Consider the following 21,394-nt stretch of genomic DNA (forward strand, 5'->3'; position numbering starts at 1 on the left):
AGATGAATCTTGATGGACGCGTGTGCCAGACCAGCTTTGGCCAGCGTCAGCAGGTACGGCAGTACTTGGGGAGCCGTAATCCGTAGAGGGTTAATCTTCTGTGCGTGGCACCAGACAGAGAACCTCTTCCATTTGTGTCCGTAGCATTTAAGAGTCGAGGACGCCCTGGCCTTTGCAAGAACCTCTCTGCAATCGGCCGGTATGTCGTATCCTCCAAACTCTAGCGCTGCAGGAGCCAGGCCTGCAAGTTCAGCGACTTCGGGTCGTGGTGGAGGATGGCGCCTCCTTCCCTGGAGAGTAGATCCGCGTCCGCCGGCAGCTTGATCGGCGGGGACGCTGACAAGTCCAGAAGGTCAGGGAACCATATCTGCCTCGGCCACGCAGGTGCGACGAGGATCATCCTGCACCGTGACCTCTTGAGCTGGTTGACGAGCCGGATTAGCAGAGGCAAGGGAGGGAACGCGTAGAGGAACAGGCCCTCCCAGGGGAACGAGAAAGCATCGCCCATGCTCCTCGTCTGGGGAAACCTGCTGGCGAACCTCCGGCACTTGGTGTTCGTTGCCGTCGCGAACAGGTCGATCTGGGGTGTGCCCCACCGTCGGAAGAGGCGATCCAGCAGATCCTGCCGTAGTTCCCACTCGTGGCACGAGCGCAGCTCCCTGCTGAGTGAGTCGGCGATGGTGTTTTTTATCCCTGCCAGATGAAACGGTACCAGAAAAATCCCTTGGGCGACGGCCCAATGCCACAGGTCCTGCGCCTCCTTGGACAGCGCTGGGGACCTGGTTCCGCCCTGTTTCCTGATATAAAACATGGTGGTGGTGTTGTCGGTGAAGATCCTCACCACCTTGCCCTTGAGGGACGGAAGGAAGGACCTGAGGGCCCAAAACACTGCACGGAGCTCCAGGACGTTGATATGCAGGGACTTCTCCGTCGGGAGCCAGAGTCCCCTTGCGTGCAGATTTTCGGTGTGCGCTCCCCACCCTTCCAGGGAGGCATCCGTGGTCACAGTCTACTGGTGGGCTGGGGTCTGGAAGTCCATGCCCGCCGTCAGATGCGCGCGGGTGCCCCACCACCGTATCGCTCGTCGGAAACTCTCGTCGAGCTTGATCCTTTCCTCGAAGCTGCCCGTCGTCTGGATCCAGCGCGCATCCAGGAATTCTTGCAACGGGCGCATCCGGAGCCTGCACATGGGAATGAGGTAGATGCAGGAAGACATCATCCCGAGGAGGGACTTGATGGACCTCACCTTGGCCGCGTCGGCCACCAACATCCGTTGCACCTTGCCCAAGATGGTCCTGGTCCTCTCCTCCGACGGGGAGGCCAGAAGGGACACTGTCGAGCCTCGCTCCCAGAAACAGTGCGACTTGCGCGGGCACCAGGTGGGATTTGGCGTAGTTCACGGAGAATCCCAGGTCCGTGAGGAGTTGGACGGTCCTTGCCGTGTGGACCACGGCGAGCTCCCTCGTCTTGGCGCGGATGAGCCAGTTGTCCAGGTAGGGGTAGACGTGAATCCCCTCGCGGCGCAGCTGCGCCGCCACCGGTGCGAGGCACTTGGTGAATACCCTGGGTGCCGACCGTAGTCCGAAGGGGAGGGCTTTGAACTGGTAATGACGCCCTTGGACCACGAATCTGAGGAATTTTCGGTGCCCCTTTAGGATGGGAATGTGGAAGTAGGCATCCTCCAAATCCTCCAAATCCAACGACGATAGGAAGTCTCCTTCCTCCAGCTGACCCAGGACGTGCTGGAGGGTGACCATCCGGAACTTCTGCGCCTTGATGAACTTGTTCAGACGTCGCAGGTCTAGGATGGGGCGCCATCCTCCCGTCTTCTTCACGAGGAAGTATCGCGAGTAGACTCCGGAGCCCCGAAGCCTCTTTGGGACGAGTTCGATGGCGCCCTTTCTGAGCATCGCCTTTACCTCCAGGAGAAGTTGAGGGACGTGAAGTTCTTTCCTGGCCACGGGGGGGACGCGCGGGCACCTTCTTTGAAACTCGAGCGCGTGGCCCCGGGCCAGGGCGTCCAGCACCCAACGGTCGGTGGAGATGGACTCCCACACGCTGACGAAGCCCGCCAGCCGGCCTCCCACCGGGGTGCTTCGGTGGGGGCCCGACCCCACGGCCGGTTCAATCCTGCTTGGACGCGGCCTTGCCGCCTTGACCTCCTTGGCGACGACGGCGGGGTCCGCTAGACTTGCCTCGTCCTCTGTAGGCCTCTTGCGACGACGAGCGGGCCGCTTGACGGTAGGAAGCGAAGCCGCCGCCGGAACCTTTGGAGGCGCCCTTGCCTCCGCCGCTCCGAAAGGGCGTTCGTCGTTGCTGCAGGACTCCAAGGGCCCTGGCCGTCTCAGTATCCGCCTTGATGGCCTGAAGGGAATCGTCCACTGTCTTCCCAAACAGGTTGTTCCCGTCGAAGGGCATGTCCAGGACTCTGGTCTGGACGTCCTGCCGAAAGTCTGTAGCTTTGAGCCATCCACGACGTCGAAGGCAAACGCCGTTGCCCAGCTGGCGGAACCCAGTGTCGGCGATGTCCGTCGCCACGGTGATGGCGTGGTCCGACGCCACCTCACCTTCCTGCAGGATCTCAAGGGCCTCCGCCCTCTTGTCGTCCGGCAGAAAATCCAGCAGGGGAGCTATCTTGTACCAGAGCTCCCTGTCGTAGCGGGCCACGATAGCCAAGGCGTTGGCCGCTTTAATCGTCGTCGCTGCCGACGAGATGACTCTACGTCCCATAGCATCCAATTTCTTTCCCTCGCCGTCCGGTGGGGAAGTTGATGTGGAGGCCGCACCCCCCCCCCCCGCTTTCTTCCTGGCTGCCGCGGAGACGACGGAGTCCGGGGTAGGCTGCGCCCGGAGGCATAGGGGGGCCGTGTCCGGGACCCGGTACTTTTTCTCGTACCGGTCTCTTCTAGCTGGCGTCGTGGAAAGGCCCTCATCCCAAATGTCGTCCAACAGAGGCACTGCGAGGACCGTCTTCCTCTTGGCCTTGCGCCGCTGATAAAGGAAGCCTTCCTTTTTCTTCTCCTCAGGGCAGAGTTGGAAAAGCTCGGAAGCCCTGGAGATCATGGAGTGGAAAGATCCGATCTCGTCGGGCGGAGAAGCCCTGGTGGGAGGCGACGACGGAAAATCCTCGTCGTATGCCTCGTCGTCCGTACCCGTCGCTGCCGTGTCAGTCCCCGTATCATCCCCTCGGGTGGACGGGGAGGAGGGCTGGACGGGGCACGACGGTTGAAAAGGAGGTGGTGGATGGATCCTTCTTTTCTTGGTGGGGGGGAACACCAGAAGGTCCCGGTTCTGGATCCCCCGACGGGAGAGGTTCCTCCGTCGGTAACGGTAGCCTCGTCCTTATCTCGGAGCATAAGGACTGTATGGCCAACAAAATGGCCGCCGAGTTGTCTTGCGGCGCTGGCAGAGGGGAATCCGACGGGCGAGCAGGGGCCCCGTCGGTATCCTCGACGATGTCGTCGTCACCTGCGTCGGGGTCCATTCCGACGGGCTGGCCTTCTTCCACGCCTAGGCCGTGGCTTAAGACCTCGATCAGCTCCTCTTCTGAGGTTGAGGCCGAATCTACGACGACGCCCTGCCCCCCCTTCTTCCCCACGGAGGGTTTCACGGGGGTCCTATCGATGGGCACAAAGGAAGACTCCCTCCGCGGAGGCAGGGAGATTCTGGGCCCTGAGGTCGCCACCACTGGTGTAGCCACCACAGGCTGAGCCAGGGCCGCCGCGACCGTTTCGATAGAGGGCTTGGTCGGATGGATCAAGGCCTTCACCACCTTAGGTGCGCTCACCGCCTTATCCTTGAGGGAGGGGGCACTGCCACGCTCCTCCTCTGCCTTAGAGCTCGACCGGGGCCTCTCCAGGAGCTTCGCCGGGTGCTCGGCCTTCCTCTTACCCGACCCAGAGCGTTGGCTCGTGGTTGATGGTGCCAGGGAGGGTGCGCCCTGCCTGGCGCCCGTAGAGCCCGACCGTTCGGCGCTCCCGGTGCCAGCGGACTCGCGGTGCTTGGCCTTATGTTGGGCCCCCGTCGCCGGGGCGCCCTCAAAGGTCTTAGAAGACCGCTCGGATTTCTTCTTCTCGCCAGACGGGCTCTTACCCTCCAGCCAGTTGGCGAGACGTTGATGGCGGTCCTTCATGGTCCGTTCCGACATGTTGCCGCAAAACGCACAGTCCTTCTCCACGTGCGTCTTGTCCTCATGAAGGCAGTAAAGGCAGAAAGAGTGTTCGTCCTCCTTGAAGACGTTCTGCAGCTGGCATCCAGGGCAGACCCTGAACAGCTTTCCGGGCGTCGAGCTTCCCTTCTCCTGGGCCATCTCCGAGACCGGGCCTGAGAAGCTTCTGGAGTCCTCCGAAGCGTAGCTCGACGAAATCTTCACCCTTGAGGGGCACAGATGAATCCGACACGGGTCCCCGTTGATCGGATGTAGGATCGGTGGAGCTTGAGGCTCTTTTGACCGAAAGAATCGAAGTTTTTTGTGAAAAAGCGCAAAAAATAGCACTAACGCTCGAGAGCAATAGCACGAGGATCCCAACACATGAACGTGCGGTAAAAATCTGAAGATGGCTGCCAGAGGCGGTGCTTAGGTAGAGGGCAGTCATTGGCTGTGGTCAGTATGACGCAGACCAGTGATTGGTTATTACTACGAAAGACAGATCAGAAACGAAACTGATACTGGTTTTTTCTTTACCGAGGATTCCCAGCCTGACGACGGGGAATATTCATGAGCATGTGAATCCATGCCAGACCCCATGCTGGAGAAAATCGAGGTAGTTCATTGTAAAACCACTGCCACCAGCCATTTCGATAGGAAAGGGTAGCATTTGACTGCTACATGAGTTTCTAGACACAGGGGACTCTAGGTAACCCCTCCAGCACTCTATAGGAAGATAGTGTGTGCTGGGTCTAGGAATTTAAAAAGACTAGTAAAGTCAATTTAACATTACATTCTCTGGGAAACCGTAGTTTATCCCAAAGAAGGTATTTAAAACTTGGGACAGCCTAGAAAGGCTTCCCTGTGTCACTGCACTGAGTGTGCTGTGTAACACACATGAAGATGATGCCTATGGAGTTGTCTAAAACTCCATAATCAAAAAACACAGGAGAAAAACACACATCAAAATACATGAAAGAGTGGGAAAAAAGGCTCACCCTCTTTCCAGGTAAAAAAATCAAGTCCTCAAAATCCAGCAAAGTTGCTGGGGGTCTCTAAGGTGAAGGGAATTAGCACATTTATGAGAATTCTCCCTAACAACCCATCTAGTATTGCTCTAAATACCAACAGTAATATATTAATGTCCACCGTGTCCTTGCTATTTAAGTCACCTGAGGGTGTAGGCAGTGTCTGTGTGCCATCGCAAATGGGTATTTGCTGATCTAGAGAAACAGAGTGTATTTTGAAGTGTATTTGTGTGTTTCTATTATATTGCTCCCTTCTGAAGAAGACTTATTCAAAATGACTGGTACATATATTAATAATTGTGTAATCAAGAAACCTTGAGTGTAAGTGTTTATTTGGATACTTGTCACTTTGAATCTTTGTGGAACCACCTTACTGGCCACATTGACCCCTCTTGAGATAAGCCTGGCAACTCAGCCACACTACCAACCTGTGTAGTACAGACTTATACCAAAGGTTGTGTTCCTATTACCAGGAGGTTAAGGTTGTTGTAGTGCACCCAAAGGATACTACCCCAAATCTTTACCCAACAGAAGGTGGCTAGCATCCTAAAATTCCTGTGTCATGAGATTCTTGCTTGTTCTTTGGCAATCGTGTCCTTCTTACTGCCTTCACAGGTCAGGAAATGCCATATATGGCAACCCATTCCTGGTGAAAGCTGCTGCTTTTGCTGCCAAGTAACCTGTGTATGTGTGAGCCAGAGGAGGGGGCTGGGACTGTTTGGTTGCAGCCCGCATCCTCTGGCGCCCAAAACTCTGTTGCTGAATGGATGTGATGATCAGTGGTTATCCTGGTTTGGACAACCCAGGGGTGTTTGAATGTTGCAGATCCTTACAATTGGTGGGCTTGGGTTAGCTCCCAGTCTGAATCTTCGATAAAAGGAGGGCTCCTGCAGAACATCGTTGGAACTAAGACTTCTATGAAAAAGAGCCGCATGCCAACGACCTGAGAATGACCACTGCAGCTGACCAACATCAATTCCAGTGATTGGCCCGGTGAAACCATGCGCCACTGCCTGATCTCAGAAGACCCTTGTTGGTGCTTCGACCCTTGGACCGGTAGCTGACACCACACTCGACCCCTGCTCACGGATCCCTGCCTTGAACACTTTGTAAGTTTCCTTGGACCACCCGATGGGCTGACCAGCTTTGGGGTTACCGCACTGCAGCCCTCGCCGTTCCGAGCAGAGTCTTAGGACTCACTGGATCTTCAGCTTATGCCATAAGTCGCCCGTCGTCGTAATTTCAGCCTTCTCATGACAAGTGAAGCTGAGCTGGGGCTGCAACTGTGTTCAACGCTGGAAGATCGAAGGTCACCACCTGACCGCATTGACCTCAGCTGGAACCATCCTTCTGCAATCCTGTGATGTGCCCTGAACAGTCTTTACCGCTGAGGTCTGCAACTTTTCTTCGTTGGGAGGGTGAGGGAGGGGTCTTCCTCAAGAAGTTGCCTGGAAGCATCTGTTGAGAACCGCAACGACTTCCTGCCACGGAAACTGGACCTTTGCACTCGCAACCCCTTGGCTATGCTCAACCGAACAAAGGACCGAAGAGTGGAGCTTCAGCGAATTCTGGAAGATCTGCAGGAGCACCTGTAAAAATGTGAGCCTCAGGGGAGGGAGGGGGAGAGGGTAAGTGAACATACCTTTTTTTCTGTCTCCCTCCCCATCTCTCATAATGTAACATTGGGTGTGCAACCCTTATCCCTAAACTCCTGCTGGCCTGGCCTTTGATAATCAAACCCAACAATCTTTACTGGGACTCACCTTGGGAACAGGATAGATTGGGGGTCCTTGAAATAAATACTTTTCTTACTTTAAAGAACTTTGCAAACACCATCACAGCCCACAACATCCGTTCTGAAATACCTTCGCTAGAGAAACAATCGTTTAAGAATTGTTTCGGCAGAAAGCCCCATACCTCTTCATTAGACAGAGGGGACAGGATTTGTGATTATTCTATCTAATCCAACTGTTTTTCCTGCATTTAATTACTTACCTATTGACTACTAATATTTAATGAATGTGCAAACTTATATCTTAGAGTGAATGTATGTATATGTGATATACGGTTTTTGGTTACATTACTTACCTACGATTTTTTATGCTTGGTGTGTTTAGAAGGCCTAATAAATAATTGTATTTTTCATATACTTGAAGACTAACTTGAATTATTGGTGTTCTGTGTGGACTCATTTTAGTCCTAGGGTGTGGAGTGAATAGGTCTCATTTCCCACCCCAAAAAAAGTCTACCACTCTGAGCGGTCTTTCTAAATTGAACAGTCATGCCCCTTGCCATACACGAGTACACACAAGGGCTGACAGACAGCGACCGTGTCAGAAAAAGAACTTGCAGGGATCTGAGACAAGTAGAAGTATGAATGAGTGTATATGTTTGTGTGTATAGCGTGGAGGGGGAGGGGGAGGGGGAAGGTGATAGCGCGTAGAAAGGGAGGGAGGAGGAGCAAACATGGGTGCAAGTGTGTTTGCGTGTGCTTTTGTGCAGGGGGGTTCAACAGGGTATATTGTTGTTGGGAGAGGCCTGGGGAGGCAACAGAGGTTGGGGTAAAACCTTCCCCACCGCCAGTACCCCCGATTAGCAGGACATCTTTGTAACGCAGGAGAGAGAGTAGCAGTCTGGTAGAAGCATTCAGGGGTGGAGGTAATTTCATCCCCGAAAATATCCTTTCCGCCAATGAAGGTTACACAAAATGACCAAACACCACCCCTGAAGTGTGTTCTGCCTTGAATATGCAGAAATATCACCTAGAACCAGCCCTAGACCTCACTCACTTTTCCCGGGAACGAGCCTTGACTGCTCCTCCACTCTACCTTGATCGGGTTTTGGCTAACCGCTCAGTGTCTTCCCAGTTCACCATATAATCTTAGAAATCCATCTTAAACGCCAACAGACATTGAACACCATATAGGTCACCGTTAGGCACGATTGGATGCACTACCTTCTGGGAGACTACACCAACCTTGTCCTCCTGGCTGGCAATAGGTAACAACCTTTAGTATAAGTCTGTACTACACAGGTTGTTTGTGTGGCTGAGCAGCCAGGCTTATCTCATTAGGGGTCAATGTGAGCTGTAGGGTTGTAACAAAGAGTTTCACAACACTAAGTATCCAAAATAAGTATCCAAAATAAGAATAAGTATACTCAAGGTTTCTTGATTAAACAATTATTTACTTATTTAACAGTCAGTTTAAATAAGCCTTCTTTAGAAGGGAGCAAATATGTAACCATTAAAATATACTTCAATAATACACACTCTGTTTCAATAAATCGGTAGATACCCATTTGGGATGGCACACAAGACAATTTCTACACCCTCTGGTGACTTCACTTGTTAGGACACTGTGGACATCGATATATCACTTACATTTAGAGCAATACTGAGTTTGTTGTCAAAAAGGAAAAAAGCTAGAGGGAGAAAACATTGGTTAACAAGCTTCTCAAACAGGCAAGTACTTTAGAACCCCCCCCCAATACAATGAAAATTAAACCTTTCCCAGCATTACAAGTAAAGAATATGACTTTTTGGAGGTCAAAGCACAGAGTCAGAGGTTAGAAGAGTCTTCAGGGAGCCAGGACAGCCAATGTCAATTGAGCAAAGTCTAGGGGAGCTGACATTCTTCTTGAAGGTAAGTAAAAAGTTGTTGAAAAAGAAATCGCTGTTGGGCCACAATCTAAGAGGCTTGCGATGGCCAAAGCTGCAAGTAACTCTGCAAAACGTAACAAAGACAAGCCTCAGAGAATTTGCATGTTACACAGCAAGATGTAGGTACCCCTTAGTTTACAGTACCTTAAGTCTGAGGAAATAGATTCCAGCTGGCTTCTGTTCCTGTTGTAGGTCCTGCAGATCCTTTGTTCCTGGGCCTCTTGCACTACGGTTTGAAGGTCGGTGGCAGTAATGGGCAAACCTCAGATCAGCTGCACTTCGCAGTTTCAGCTACACGGCAATAGCACCACTGTGGTTCTCCGACACTTGGTGGACTTTCCTTACTTCTGGGGTCCAGCACACTGTTGAGGTGGCTTAGGCTTGGTCAGTCCTGCTTCACGGGAGTCCGGAGGATCTTACTGGAGCTCGGGCCCTACTTAAAAACAATGCACAGACTTCTGGTGTTCCTCTCCCTAGCAATCGCTTCCTGCAGCAGCAATGGACGTACAGCCAGCTCCGAGAAGATGTCCAGATGAGTTTGTCTTGGGGTCGATTGGTCCCACCAACCCAAGGGGAGAAGTCGTCCTTTGTAGGGTTTTTCTAGTTGAGGCGAATTCAGAGCTTCAGCACCGCAGCAGGGCTTCACAGGGCAAACCAACGGTCCAGGAGTTGCAGCAAGCTTCTCTTCCAAGTTCGTCTTCGTCTTCGTATTCCTTCATCCAGTGGTCGACACCGACTTCCAAGCAAAAGACCTCGCCTTTAATGCAGGTTTCTCCCATTCATTCGTAGCCTAACTATCTCACACAGTAGGGTGGCTGTCCTCCAAGGACAGCCAGCCAGCCAATCACCTTTGGGTGCATTCCTGTAACCAAGGAGACTAAGCACAGGTAGTTTCGGGAACCTCCCGTGCTTCCTGTCATGCCAGGCACGCTGAAGCCAGAGGCGGGCTTCACCAGTGAATTCCACCAAAGACAAAACGAACAAAGGGACCAAACCTGGTTTGGCGCGCAGAGTAAATCTCAAGAAGGACCTTTTCAACAAGAAATGGCGAGTAAAGAAGACCGCAGCCATTTTGACAAAAGTGGGGACCCATGGGTGCAATGCTGCAGCTGCGCGCGCAGCCCGCGGTAAAAACACACAATGGTAGTTAAAAGTAAACCAGTGCCACCAGCCATTCATCGAGGAAAGGGTAACAAAAATGCTACATGAGAGACTAGACAAAGGGGATACTAAGTAACCCCTCCAGCACCCTATGGTAAGATAGTGTGTGCTGGGTCTAGAAAGTTATAAGTAAAATCAATTTCACTTCACTGCTCTAGAAAACAGGAGTTATCGAAGAGAAGGTATTTAACCCTTAACAGAAATCCAAAGGACTTCTCTGTGGCACTGCACTGAGGGTGCTCTGTGCCACAATGTAAAACGGTGATGGCTATGGTGTTTGTCAGACTCCAAAACCAAAGGAAACAGTCGTCCAAATCAAATAAAAATGCATGAGAGTGTGGGGAAAAAGGTCTTGCTCTCTCCAGGGTAAAAATTAAAAGTCCTAAAGTCCAGCAAAAGAGCTGGGGGTCTCTAAAGTAGAAGGGAATTAGCAAATTTCTGAAAATTCTCGCCAACAATTATCAATGGGATAATCTGCTACTGGCGGGTCCTGGTGGTCTGGCAACTGGATTACGTAAATGTCACCATAGTCATAAAATTGGTCTCGACTATAAAAAGGTCCCCCTTGAAACCCCGGATCTTGTGACCCTAAGGAATCGTCATAGTACATGTCCTGAGAGGGGTCTTGGTAGGTCGAGGCCGGGGCGCCTATAGCAGAGGTGCAAGGTTGTGGCTCAAAACGAGACCTCTTGGCAGGGGGCTGCTGTGCTGAGGCCTCTGGCTGTGAAGCATCTCTAAGGTATTTTAGTTGGTCGGGTTGTCTGTCCATAGAGTCCACAAAACTAGACATCATCCTTAAAATGGTATTAAACTGTTCAGGAGTAATCACATGAAGGTGGAAAGCGTGAAATGATATGGGTGGCCTGGGAGGGAGTCTAGTTTGTGTGGTGCATAGCCCGAGAGAGACTCCAAAGATGGGGAGAGATTTACAGCCCAAGTGCTTTATGAGGACAAAGGCGTCAACATTTTTAACTTTTTCGGTGACCTTGCTTTAAGCAGGGTAGCACGGACCCGTTTCTTGATTAACTCCTGAATTTTTGGCGTTTGCTTGGGGGACGCTGATGCACCTTACGCCGCCTGTTTTTCGGCACGTGAAATGAGGGCCTTTTGTGTGCAGTGGCCGAACCGACCTTGGGGTCTGCTTTCGGAAGCCTGTCGCAAGGAGAAAGCACACGCAATGTTCTAGAGTACAGGGAAGAAACTGAGGCTCTCTCTGTGAACACAGCAAGGGCTTTGACGCTAGACGATACCATTGAAAGTCAGCCGTGTCGTGGTATGTGTTTAGTGTTCTTGTGCTTGTGTGTGCTCTGGCCGCCTGTTGTCTTCTCCATCACAAAGCCGCTGGCCTGCTTATTGAAGTCAGGGGCCCACACATGGGGTTACGACAAACCCCCCCACCCCCTCCACCCCTTCGCTTTCGGTGTCACAAAGGAACCCAATACCGGCCTTGCTGAAGTCTTCCGTCACATCGATGGCTTCGGCCTGCATTGCTTGAGCGGCCCAGCATTTGGTGCGTCGATGCTTCAAGAGTTTTAGGTCGAAAAAGTTTGCAAGATTTGCAAACTTTTTCAGGGTGATCCCTCGGGAGACAGTAATTGCACGCTCTGTGCGTGTCCTTCCACAGGAATTTTCGATGGAAAGTAGGGCAACATTTAAAGGGAGTTTTGTCCATTATTTTTACAAGGGAAACCTGGTTAGAAACAGGGAAAGAGGACGGCAGAATATGCATTCTCTGAAGAAGTCAGTATTTATTGTTTATTTATATAGTGCTTGTTAAAATGGATTTCTGAACTCTGTCCTGGAGGGGCAGAGGTTCAGAAGGCCAGCCTAGATTCTTGGAACAGGGTAACCTCTGGACAAGCCAGACCAATCAGGGTAGCGATGGCGGCGGTCAAGACTAGGTCTCAAGAGGGGTGAGGTTGAGGATGTCCCAAACGCAGTGAACCCGCACAGGTTATTACCACAGCAGGGCAACGAAGCGGCTGTGTGTATTTCTTCCCAATGTACACTTGTCACTTCAGATCTGGGAATGCCAAGTGGGAATGCCAATTGTACTAATCGTGTGAGAGTGTCAAGGACTCTGAATACAGCAGCAACCTGAAGGCGGTGACAGAGCAAGACTCCTGGGTAAGCTGGTCAGTCCACTGGATGGCCCAGAGACGCTTCCGAAGGCTTACGTGCAGGAGATGAAGATGCAGAGAATAGTTGTTCCCACTATTCCAAAGGGTCGAAGTACCAGTACAGGTCTTCTCGTTCAATCAGAGGCAGAATGGTTTCACAGGGCGACAGCAGTGCAGAGGAGCAGTCCTTCAGCGGGTCACCAGCAATTCCTCGGTTCAGCCTCTTAGTTACAAGATACTTGGCTCCTGTATCCGTTGTTCGTGAGAACTCAGGAGATCGACATGGTAGTGGTGTTTCCAGCCTCCTCTTATCCAGAGTTCCCTTCGCGCCAAAACGGAGAGGACCCAATGGGAGATCTGCTCACAAAACACTCACACCATACGTGGACCAATCACGGACCACGGTGGTCCCAGGCATTCAAGACACACTAGAGACTCTGGCACCCAGGATGTGTATTGGGACCAGACATCCCAGCCCACATCCTGGAGGCTCACAACAGGCCTGTAGAAACCCGCAAAAGCATCTGTGTTTCACGGGAAAGTACATGCTCAAATAAGGATGTCCCCGGGTCGGCTCGACCTGGGGGGAAGGTGAAGCGGCAAGACGGTCAGCGGACAGGACAAAGAACCTCGTGGCATGGCCATTTTGGGAGCCAGGCCACCCATTTTGGCCAAACGCGAGAAGCGCAGTTAACAGGGCAAAAGGGAGTTCAAAACGCAAAAAAACCATCGCTGCCACCAGTCCCGTCGGTGACATACTTGCACTGTTGGTTATAAATCCATCGAGTGTCACTAGGGCCTGTAGAATGACTAGAGACCCAAGAGCACGGCAATGTAAGTTACGGTACACTCTTGTGCCATGTTGCGCGAAAGCTGCAACATGAGAAAAGAACTAACGAAAACAGTGTTTCCCGGTACTGACTGTTTTAAGGGCGTGTCAGTTTCCCCGTAAGAATGGAGCGAAAGCCCAGAGGAGTGCGGCGGAAGGCTGCACTTCTCTGGCAAAGTCTAGATCAGGGTGTAAAACAACAGCAAAAAGTTTGGGGGTTGCCACATGGAAGGAAAATTACCTACAATTATGAAATCTTTCCTGACAGTGCTTATACACAGGTGAAGTGATTCAAAGCACTTCAAGGCGGGAAGGTAACTAGGTAATACAGTAATCATTCTTAGGCCTTGAAGATTCCGAATGATATAAACAGAAAAATTAGCATAGCAGGCCTGACGACATTTCTCCTAGTGCAAGTGCATGATGTGGTACAGTTGAGCCAAGCTCAGATGGGGCAGGGGAAACGGTGGGCAGGGCGGGGGGGGGGGGGGGGGGGGGGTGGGGGGGGGTTACAGGACAGACGAACTAACTGGTCCGTGTGCATTTAGGTCATGCATATGTACAGATGAAGGTGCAGAGACTGGGGGATGAGGGGGGGGGGGGACAAAGATTCCGGTCCAGCCGGGCCCTGGGTTAAGTGCAGAGAGGTTGCTCTGCTCAAGGAGCGCAAGCTTAAAGTGCAGTAATGTTGAACAAAGTGCTGCGGCTAGGTATGAAAGTGCAGTATGAAGAACCTCCCCCCTCTCCATAAAAAAAAAGAAAATACCACGGTAAACCCAAATGGCTTCCAGCAGCACTGTACAAAAGGTGGTGTGCCCTGCAAAAGTAAATTACAGATGCCTTAGAAAATATGGAGGAAAACATGACTCGAGAAATTAAAGCACAAAAGTAATGAACATCCATGAGTCCAGCTAAAAGTGCTGGGGGTCTCACAGGTGAAGGAGTTTTGGCATAGAAATTAAATCTACCCAACAAGCATTATTATCAATAACAGGTCAGTTTTTGGTCATAATAATTTGCCGCTGCTGCTGCTCAACTCGAAAAATAAAAAGCGTTTCTCCCTGCAGGGTCTGTTCTCACCTGACTTGAATGTGTCGTAAACCCCAGAAAGGAATCCAGATATTTGGAGAAGTTGGCTGGAGTTTCTACATCAGCATCAGAGCCCTGAGGGGAAGAAAAGTCAGAACATTTGATCAATACTTCCGAAAAGATGAAGCAACCTCACGTGTACAATATTTGACTTGGCAAATGAAAGCCTTAAATAACTGAATGGTCAGTCACTATATGCAAGATGAATACTTTATTTGTGCTACAGCTTTTAACTAGTAATCAAGATTCGGTCTGTCTCAAAAGCGCAAAGGCAATCAATGTTTCCTATCACTATATGCACCCGTTGCCCTCAGGTGCTCGAATAGTCGCACCGACGGGGGAATACAGAGAAACCCAAAGAAGAAACTAAGAACCGAGACAGGCAGAATCAGCGTGTATCAGAAACATGGTTACTCAGAGGTCACTAATCGGTAACTTTCTAGAAAAGGCTCCTTTTGAACGGTTTCCACTGACAGTCTATAATGTGATATTCTGCAAGACTCGCTGAGCTGAAGTACCAATCCAAATAATAGCAGGCTTGCTATTTGCAACCTATTGTTTTATACAAGAAGCACAGTGTCACATGTGGCTACAGGTATTCTCATGCCCTGGGTTAGAACTATACGCTTCTAACTTTGGTCAATGCGAGAATATGCAGTGATCTACCCAGAACTCTCGCTAAGGAGGTATTTCTGAAGCCAAACAGTGAAGGGTTCAAAACGACGAAATTTGAGTGTGAAATCTCTGAAAGGTAACATGACAGAGCAATCTGGCTCCAATGTTGGGATGGGTGAGGAGGTGGTGCTAAGTTACAAATACTCTCGAACAAGCACACAACAAAATTACTCACCGTTTATACAGAAAAACACACTAAAGTCGCTCTGGCATAAAAACACATTAGGGTAAGTACATTAGGTTCAGTCACGGAATACTCAAACAGCAAAGTGTCTAGAGAAGACCCTTCCAACTGAAAGTAGCAGCTGGCAGGCGCCCAACATTTGCACCTTTCTGTGCTATTTCTCTAACCCACATGCTGGCTACCCACACTGTATACAGCGCGCCGCTGCCCTCGAGCTAGGTCCCCAATGCTGGCTACCCACCTCTATACAGCGCTCCGCTGCTCTCGAGCTAGGTCCCAAATGCTGGCTACCCACACTCTATACAGCGCTCCGCTGCTCTCGAGCTAGGTCCCCAATGCTGGCTACCCACACTATACAGAGCTCCGCTGCTCTCGAGCTAGGTCCCCAATGTTGGCTACCCACACTCTATACAGCACTCCGCTGCTCCCGAGCTAGGTCCCCAATGCTGGCTACCCACTCTATACAGCGCTCAGCTGCTCCCCAGCTAGTTCCCAAATGCTAGCTACCCACACTCTATACAGAGCTCCGCTGCTCTCGAGCTAGGTCCGAGCTTTAAAGAATAACATTAACAAAATATGCTTTATATGAGCGAGTTGCAGTGATTCATCATTCAAAAAGACAGAGCCGCAGATAAGTATTACAAAGAGTGCAAAGGCCTCTGAACTCCCGTACCCAAAGGGAAGAAAGGAACAAGAGTAGCCTACATGTTTGTAATGCGGAATGTTACTTTTAGGGAGTTTTAAGAGTTTAGATTACTTTGTCCATAAAATTCAACAGGACAAGCCCAATAGATCCTTCTTGCTTATTGTGAAAAGGTATGCCCTTTCAAAGTACACGTCACAGAAGAGAAGGAGGATGCAACCATTAACATGAGAAATCTTGGGGACCCCCACTAGAAGACAAACAGGAACTGGCTGAATAAACAGAGGCATGCAAAGGAATGGAGGTAGTGTGGCCCAATGACCCACTAAAGAATCGCTTTGCAGTCATTGTGCACCTAAAGATGGAATGCACACCAGCCCAGGAGACCCAGAATAAGACCAGCAACACAGCGAGGGCGAGAGGACCCAGGCTGAGGATTGATGTGGAGATGGCCCTGGGAGCACGGGTGAGGAGGCCATCTTTATTCTTACTCTGCACATGCAGGGCGCCAGCTTGTGTTGGGGAGTTCGGGAATGTTCCAGCATGAACCAGGATGAAGGAAGTCACGGTAGCAGCCACAGGCAGCACAAGGGGGACCCTGAAAACCGCTCACAGGCAGCAGAGGTGAAGACAGGTTCAGCACAGGACAGCAGTAATGGGCACATGACAGAGCAGCTGCAGGAGTGTGTTATGATTGCAAGGTAACACTGGAGGCAGTGTTCGGGAGAATTCTCATAAATGTGCTAATTCCCTTCACCTTAGAGACCCCCAGAAACTTTGCTGGATTTTGAGGACTTGCTTTTTTTACCTGTAAAGAGTGAGAGCCTTTTTTCCCACTCATGTATTTTGATGTGTGTTTTACTCTTGTGTTCTTTGATTAAGGAGTTTTAAGATAACTCCATAGGCATCTTTTCATGTGTGTTACACAGCACCCTCAGTGCAGTGACACCGGGATGTCTTTTTAGACTTCCCAAAGGTTTAAATACCTTCTCTGGGATAAACTACTGTTTCCCAGGGAATATAAGGTTACATTGACTTTACTAGTCTTTTTAAATTCCTAGACCCAGCACACACCATCTTCCTATAGAGTGCTGGAGGGGTTACCTAGTATCCCCTGTGTCTAGAAACTATCGAAATGGCAGGTGGCAGTGGTTTTACAACGAACTACTTTGATTTTTCCAGGCCGTGAACACCGGTAGCTAAAAACCGCGGGAGCCATGTTTTTCAAGATGGCGCCTTAAGCCCCTTTGTTTAAAACAGGACCTGGTCTTTTTTCGCCATTTCATTTTGGAAAGGTCCTTCTAGTGTTTGTCAAACTAGGTTTGGTCCCTTTGTTTCTATGCCTTTGGCGGGCTTCAGGACTGAAGTCCGCCCCTGGCATCTGACTGTCTGGGGTGCGCAGGAAGTGAGGGAGGTGCCCGAAACTCCATGTGCTTAGACGCCTAGGAGACCCAAATGCGCTCTGGCATGATTGGCTGGCTGACTGACTGTCCGGCAAGGACAGCCACCCTGCTGGGTGAGTAACAGCTAGGCTGGAATGAAAGGGAGAAAACTGTTTAAAAGGAAAGTCTCTTCGACTGGAAAGCAGAGTCGACCACTGGAACGAAAGAAGCAAAGACAAGCTGGAAGAGGACAGCTGCTGCAACTCCTGGACCGTTGGTTTGCCCCGTGAAGCCCTGCTGCAGGTCCGAATTGCCAAGTTAATCTCGACAGAGAAGCCCCTTCAAGGACGACTTCCTCCTTTGAGTTGGTGGGACCAATCAACTCATAAGCCACCTGGATACCATTCTCAGAGCTGGTTAGGATTAACCAGGGGGAAGGACACCAGCTTGTGTGCTTGACGACAGCTACTCAAACCAATGCTCTTCCATTTTGCCAGCTTGTTTGACCCATCCCTGCGCAGTGCAGGAGTCCCCCGATATCCTCCGTCTTGTCCTTACGACCGAGTCTCAGGAACAGTGAGATCTGCAGGAACTGCCAGGAACCAACGTCTTCAGTTGCATCTTTTCTTCATATTAAGGTACTGTACCAACCCGATTGAGAGAACTTACCTCTCATAGTGAAAGTTTGTGGAACTTTCCCAACTTACAGGCCTAATCAGCTTGTGACCCAACATATGATTCTTTTTCGTACAAACTACTTCTGAGAACATTTGCAAAGACTTTACTGTTTACTACAAGAACTGCTCTTTCCTATCCAAGACACTAGCCCATTGACTTTGGTCTAGGCCTATTGAACTGAACAGAGTCCTCTAGTGAACTGAAACTATTTGCACTGCCTAAGAAGGTATTTGTGATCTATTCTATTAACGTGTGCCTTTGTCCTCCCATTTAAAGCGACTGAAATGCCATTTTGCCCTTTTTTCAGGGAAGCCTAATTTACTTAGAAACGTATTGGTTTGGTACTGAAGTGCATTTGTTTATATTAAGTTGCCTCCTTCTAGTGAATGTTTTCTAAATGACTGTGTAATAACTTAATAAGTGTTTTTCCAAGAAACCTTGAGTGTAAGTGTCTACTTGAGCCACTGTGATTGTAAGACCTCTGTGTAACCTCTTTTACTGCTCACATTCCCTCTTGAGATGAGCCTGGCTGCTCAGCTCGCTACCACAAAACTGTGTATTACAGACTTATACCAAAGGTTGGTTTTGCTTACACCTGTAGTCCTAATTATATGTGGTGGTCCCAGAGGGTACTGCCTGCAGTTCTGCCTAACAGGCAGCATGTGGGTTAAGCAAGCTCCTTTATTTTAGTCTTCAAGATCAGGTGACATCAGGTACATTAATCAAGCAGATCGGCAGGGAGCTCAAAGATGGATCCCACTGGCTCCCACCACCCAGGCTATACATCATGGTAACTGCCTCAGGTGGGACACTCAGGATCCCAAGCACACCCAAACATTCCAGCACTCACACAAACAATCCACTGATGACCTCACACATACAGACACCATGGGGGACAGGGACAACTCCGGAAGCAAGAGGGAAGGACAGGTCTTAATACCAGATCCTAACAGAGTGCAAGACTCAGTGTCCCATGACAAAGCTGAAGATTTCAGTTGGCAACAGAGGCCTCTCACCTCAGAACTAGAGAGGGGGGGGCTTTAGTAAGGCACCAGAGTAAGCCACAGAAGGCAAAAAGTGACGCCAAGATTCCACATAATGAGAGGCAGGGAGGCTCAGGAAAACCGGGAGCACAACCTGCCTGTCGTTTTGACAACTTCCAAGTAATTCAGCCATAAATCTCCAGAATGCCCCTATGTCTTGGTTCGGAAACATTTTATTTTTGCTCTTTACTCCCATAGGATCCACCCTTTCTCTTTACTTGGACTCCTGACCAGACTTCCCTTGACCGTTTGCTCATTCTTATGGGGGGGACTGACTAGTCCCTAAGACAATCAGTACGGAGAGACTATGTCAATCTTTGCAGATTTCTTGTACTGTTACAAATGCACACATCACCAAAAGTGAAGTGTGGTTAGGATACTTTGTATCATTTTGGCAATGGGATCAGGAGCCTTTGGGCACTACACAACAATGGCACACTCAAACAATGCCAAGACTCGCTTTAGATAGTCAGACAACTCACTTCAGGCGCTAAATAGGGCCATTCTAAACAATCAGCAAGAGCGTCAACAGGATTCATATGTAGATGCGTTATGCTCTTTCAAAAACATCTACATTGACAAATCCACTTCTCGGTCTAATCATACTCATGAGTTTGATTTGCTTACACAACAGGCGAAAAATTGCGCATAGGAAAGAATTAAGAGATAATCTGAAATTACCTTTACCTCAACGAACAGATCCGCAAAACAATCAAGTGTAAATATCGGAACTGGATTGGTGCTAGGAAGGTCCTTCTGTTACAGCTTGACAGTGAGGCTTTCATGAGTGCTAACCAGAATAAAAACTTTGCGCAGGTGTGGACCTTGTTAGGGAGATCACCACATCAACTGCAAACTATCTTACAACTGAACAGGGTTTCAGAAGCGTGATGGTTGTCTCACTTTGCCCAGCTGTATGCAGATGCTAGCTTTATTGACTATAAATATGAAATACAATCCACCATAGCCTGGCACGTAGAGTGTTCTGAAGAGTTAATTGAGGAACATATATGCAAATCTTCATCCTCCCGTGCGGCCGGTCTTGATGGCCTGTCCAACTTTATGTTTAAGGCAAATCCACAAAAATGGGCTTGTACTCTCAATACCGTATTCGAACAGATTTTACTCTCTAGAAAGCTACCTGACTCATGGCGCTCCTGTGATTGTGCCAATTTTTAAAAAAGGCGACCGTGGAGCACCTGCTAGCTATCGCCCGATTGCACTACTTGATGCGCCTGGAAAAATCTTTTCAAGACTGGTCTTGAGAGATTTTGGCCTGTGGACTCAAACCTGTGCGCATCGCGATCCCTGTCAGACAGGCTTTGTTGCCGACCTTGGAACGGCAGTCAATCTTTTAACTTTTAATGCCCGCAAAGACCACGCACAGACAACAAAACAACTGCTGTATTTTGCCTTTGTAGACCTGCATTCGGCCTTCGACTTTATTGAATGCCAAGTGCCCTGCCACCGTGTGCGATATCTACGCTTTGCATTCAAACACTACAATAAAGGTCAATCTGTCACTGGCAGGTCTATCTGCGGCCATAGCAAATTATAGAGGGCTGAATCAGGGTTGCATCCTTGCTTCCACCCTCTTTAACTTCTTCATCCACGATGTGAAGCCTGCGTTTTCTCACTTATGTTCCTCCTTGCCGAAATTAAAGGACCTTGTAGTCAGGGCCCTATGGTACGCTGATGATCTTGTTCTGGTCTCAAAAACTCCTAGTGGTTTGCAGATTCTTTTAACTGCTTTTAACATACTTAGATGAGAATGAACTGATGAATCAAAAAAAAAAAAAGTGATCTATGCGCCAAAACTAAATCATAGATTGAGAATGGACTGGAAAGTCAACAATGTTAACGTTGAAATTGTTCCCACCTACCTATACTTGGGACTCTTATTTGACGCCCTTCCGCATGTTGACTTGCATTTAAAAATGCTTGTCAACAAGCTTCACACAGCCATTTCACAGACGCGGCTCATTTTATCTAAACATGGTACATTTTCTATTGGCCCAGCAGTCATACTGTCGCCAAAAAGTGATGCCAACTATCTTATATGGATTAGAGTCTAAAAATATCATCTCAGCAGTGTTTCTGAATAAATTAGAGGCTGCATTTTGGAGGTGTGTTCTGCGCCTTCCAGCATGCATACCTGGACCATGGCTACGACATGAGCTGGGCCTGACCTCACTGTTGTCCGTCTATGAGTGGCGCCTGTGTGCTCTATTCCGAAAATGTTTAGTACACACTAGTAATGATACCATCTTAGCATGCCTATCTGATTATATCCAGGCACCCCCTCTGACATTAGGCCGGTACTAGGGCATTGCCCCTCAGGTGTAAAGCCAGTAAAAGAACCTTGCCGTCCCTCAGCACTGCACCCGGCCGGTAGTTGGACTAGCCTCGATACGTGTGCTGGTGCGAGAACCCGAAAGGTTCCTCCCGCTCGGTACAACCTTCCCAGCCGTGGTCAAGGCAGTGGAGGCAAAAAGTGTGGGGATCAGACGTAGGCTGGACACCTGCTAAAGTCGACATGCGCCGGGGAGGAGCATGGCACCGCAGGACCAAATAACCGATTGACAAAAAGATAGAAGTATCCAGGGAAGAGCGCGTGGTAATACATGGCCAAAACCAAACCCACGAGCGCTGGTGAAATTGGCCCGTTCCCGTCGACGCAGAATAGGGGACTGAGGAGTGGCGCCAATGGGCAGAGTCAGGGGAGCGCCTCTAAATTTAAAGGGGAAGAAGGTT

General features: G+C 49.8%; 1 protein-coding gene across 1 annotated transcript in view; it reads right to left on the reverse strand.

Annotated features, from left to right (window-relative positions):
* LOC138468323 (exportin-5-like) overlaps positions 1-21,394 on the reverse strand; it is a 1,170,237-nt gene that overhangs the window by 852,631 nt on the left and 296,212 nt on the right. The window contains exon 10 of the mRNA XM_069608829.1: positions 14,027-14,110. Coding sequence (XP_069464930.1) covers positions 14,027-14,110 — 84 coding nt within the window. The remainder of the gene's footprint in view (positions 1-14,026; positions 14,111-21,394) is intronic.

The sequence above is a fragment of the Ambystoma mexicanum genome, chromosome 4q (assembly GCF_040938575.1).
Source record: "Ambystoma mexicanum isolate Mex_15411 chromosome 4q, UKY_AmexF1_1, whole genome shotgun sequence".
Classification (NCBI taxonomy): domain Eukaryota; kingdom Metazoa; phylum Chordata; class Amphibia; order Caudata; family Ambystomatidae; genus Ambystoma; species Ambystoma mexicanum.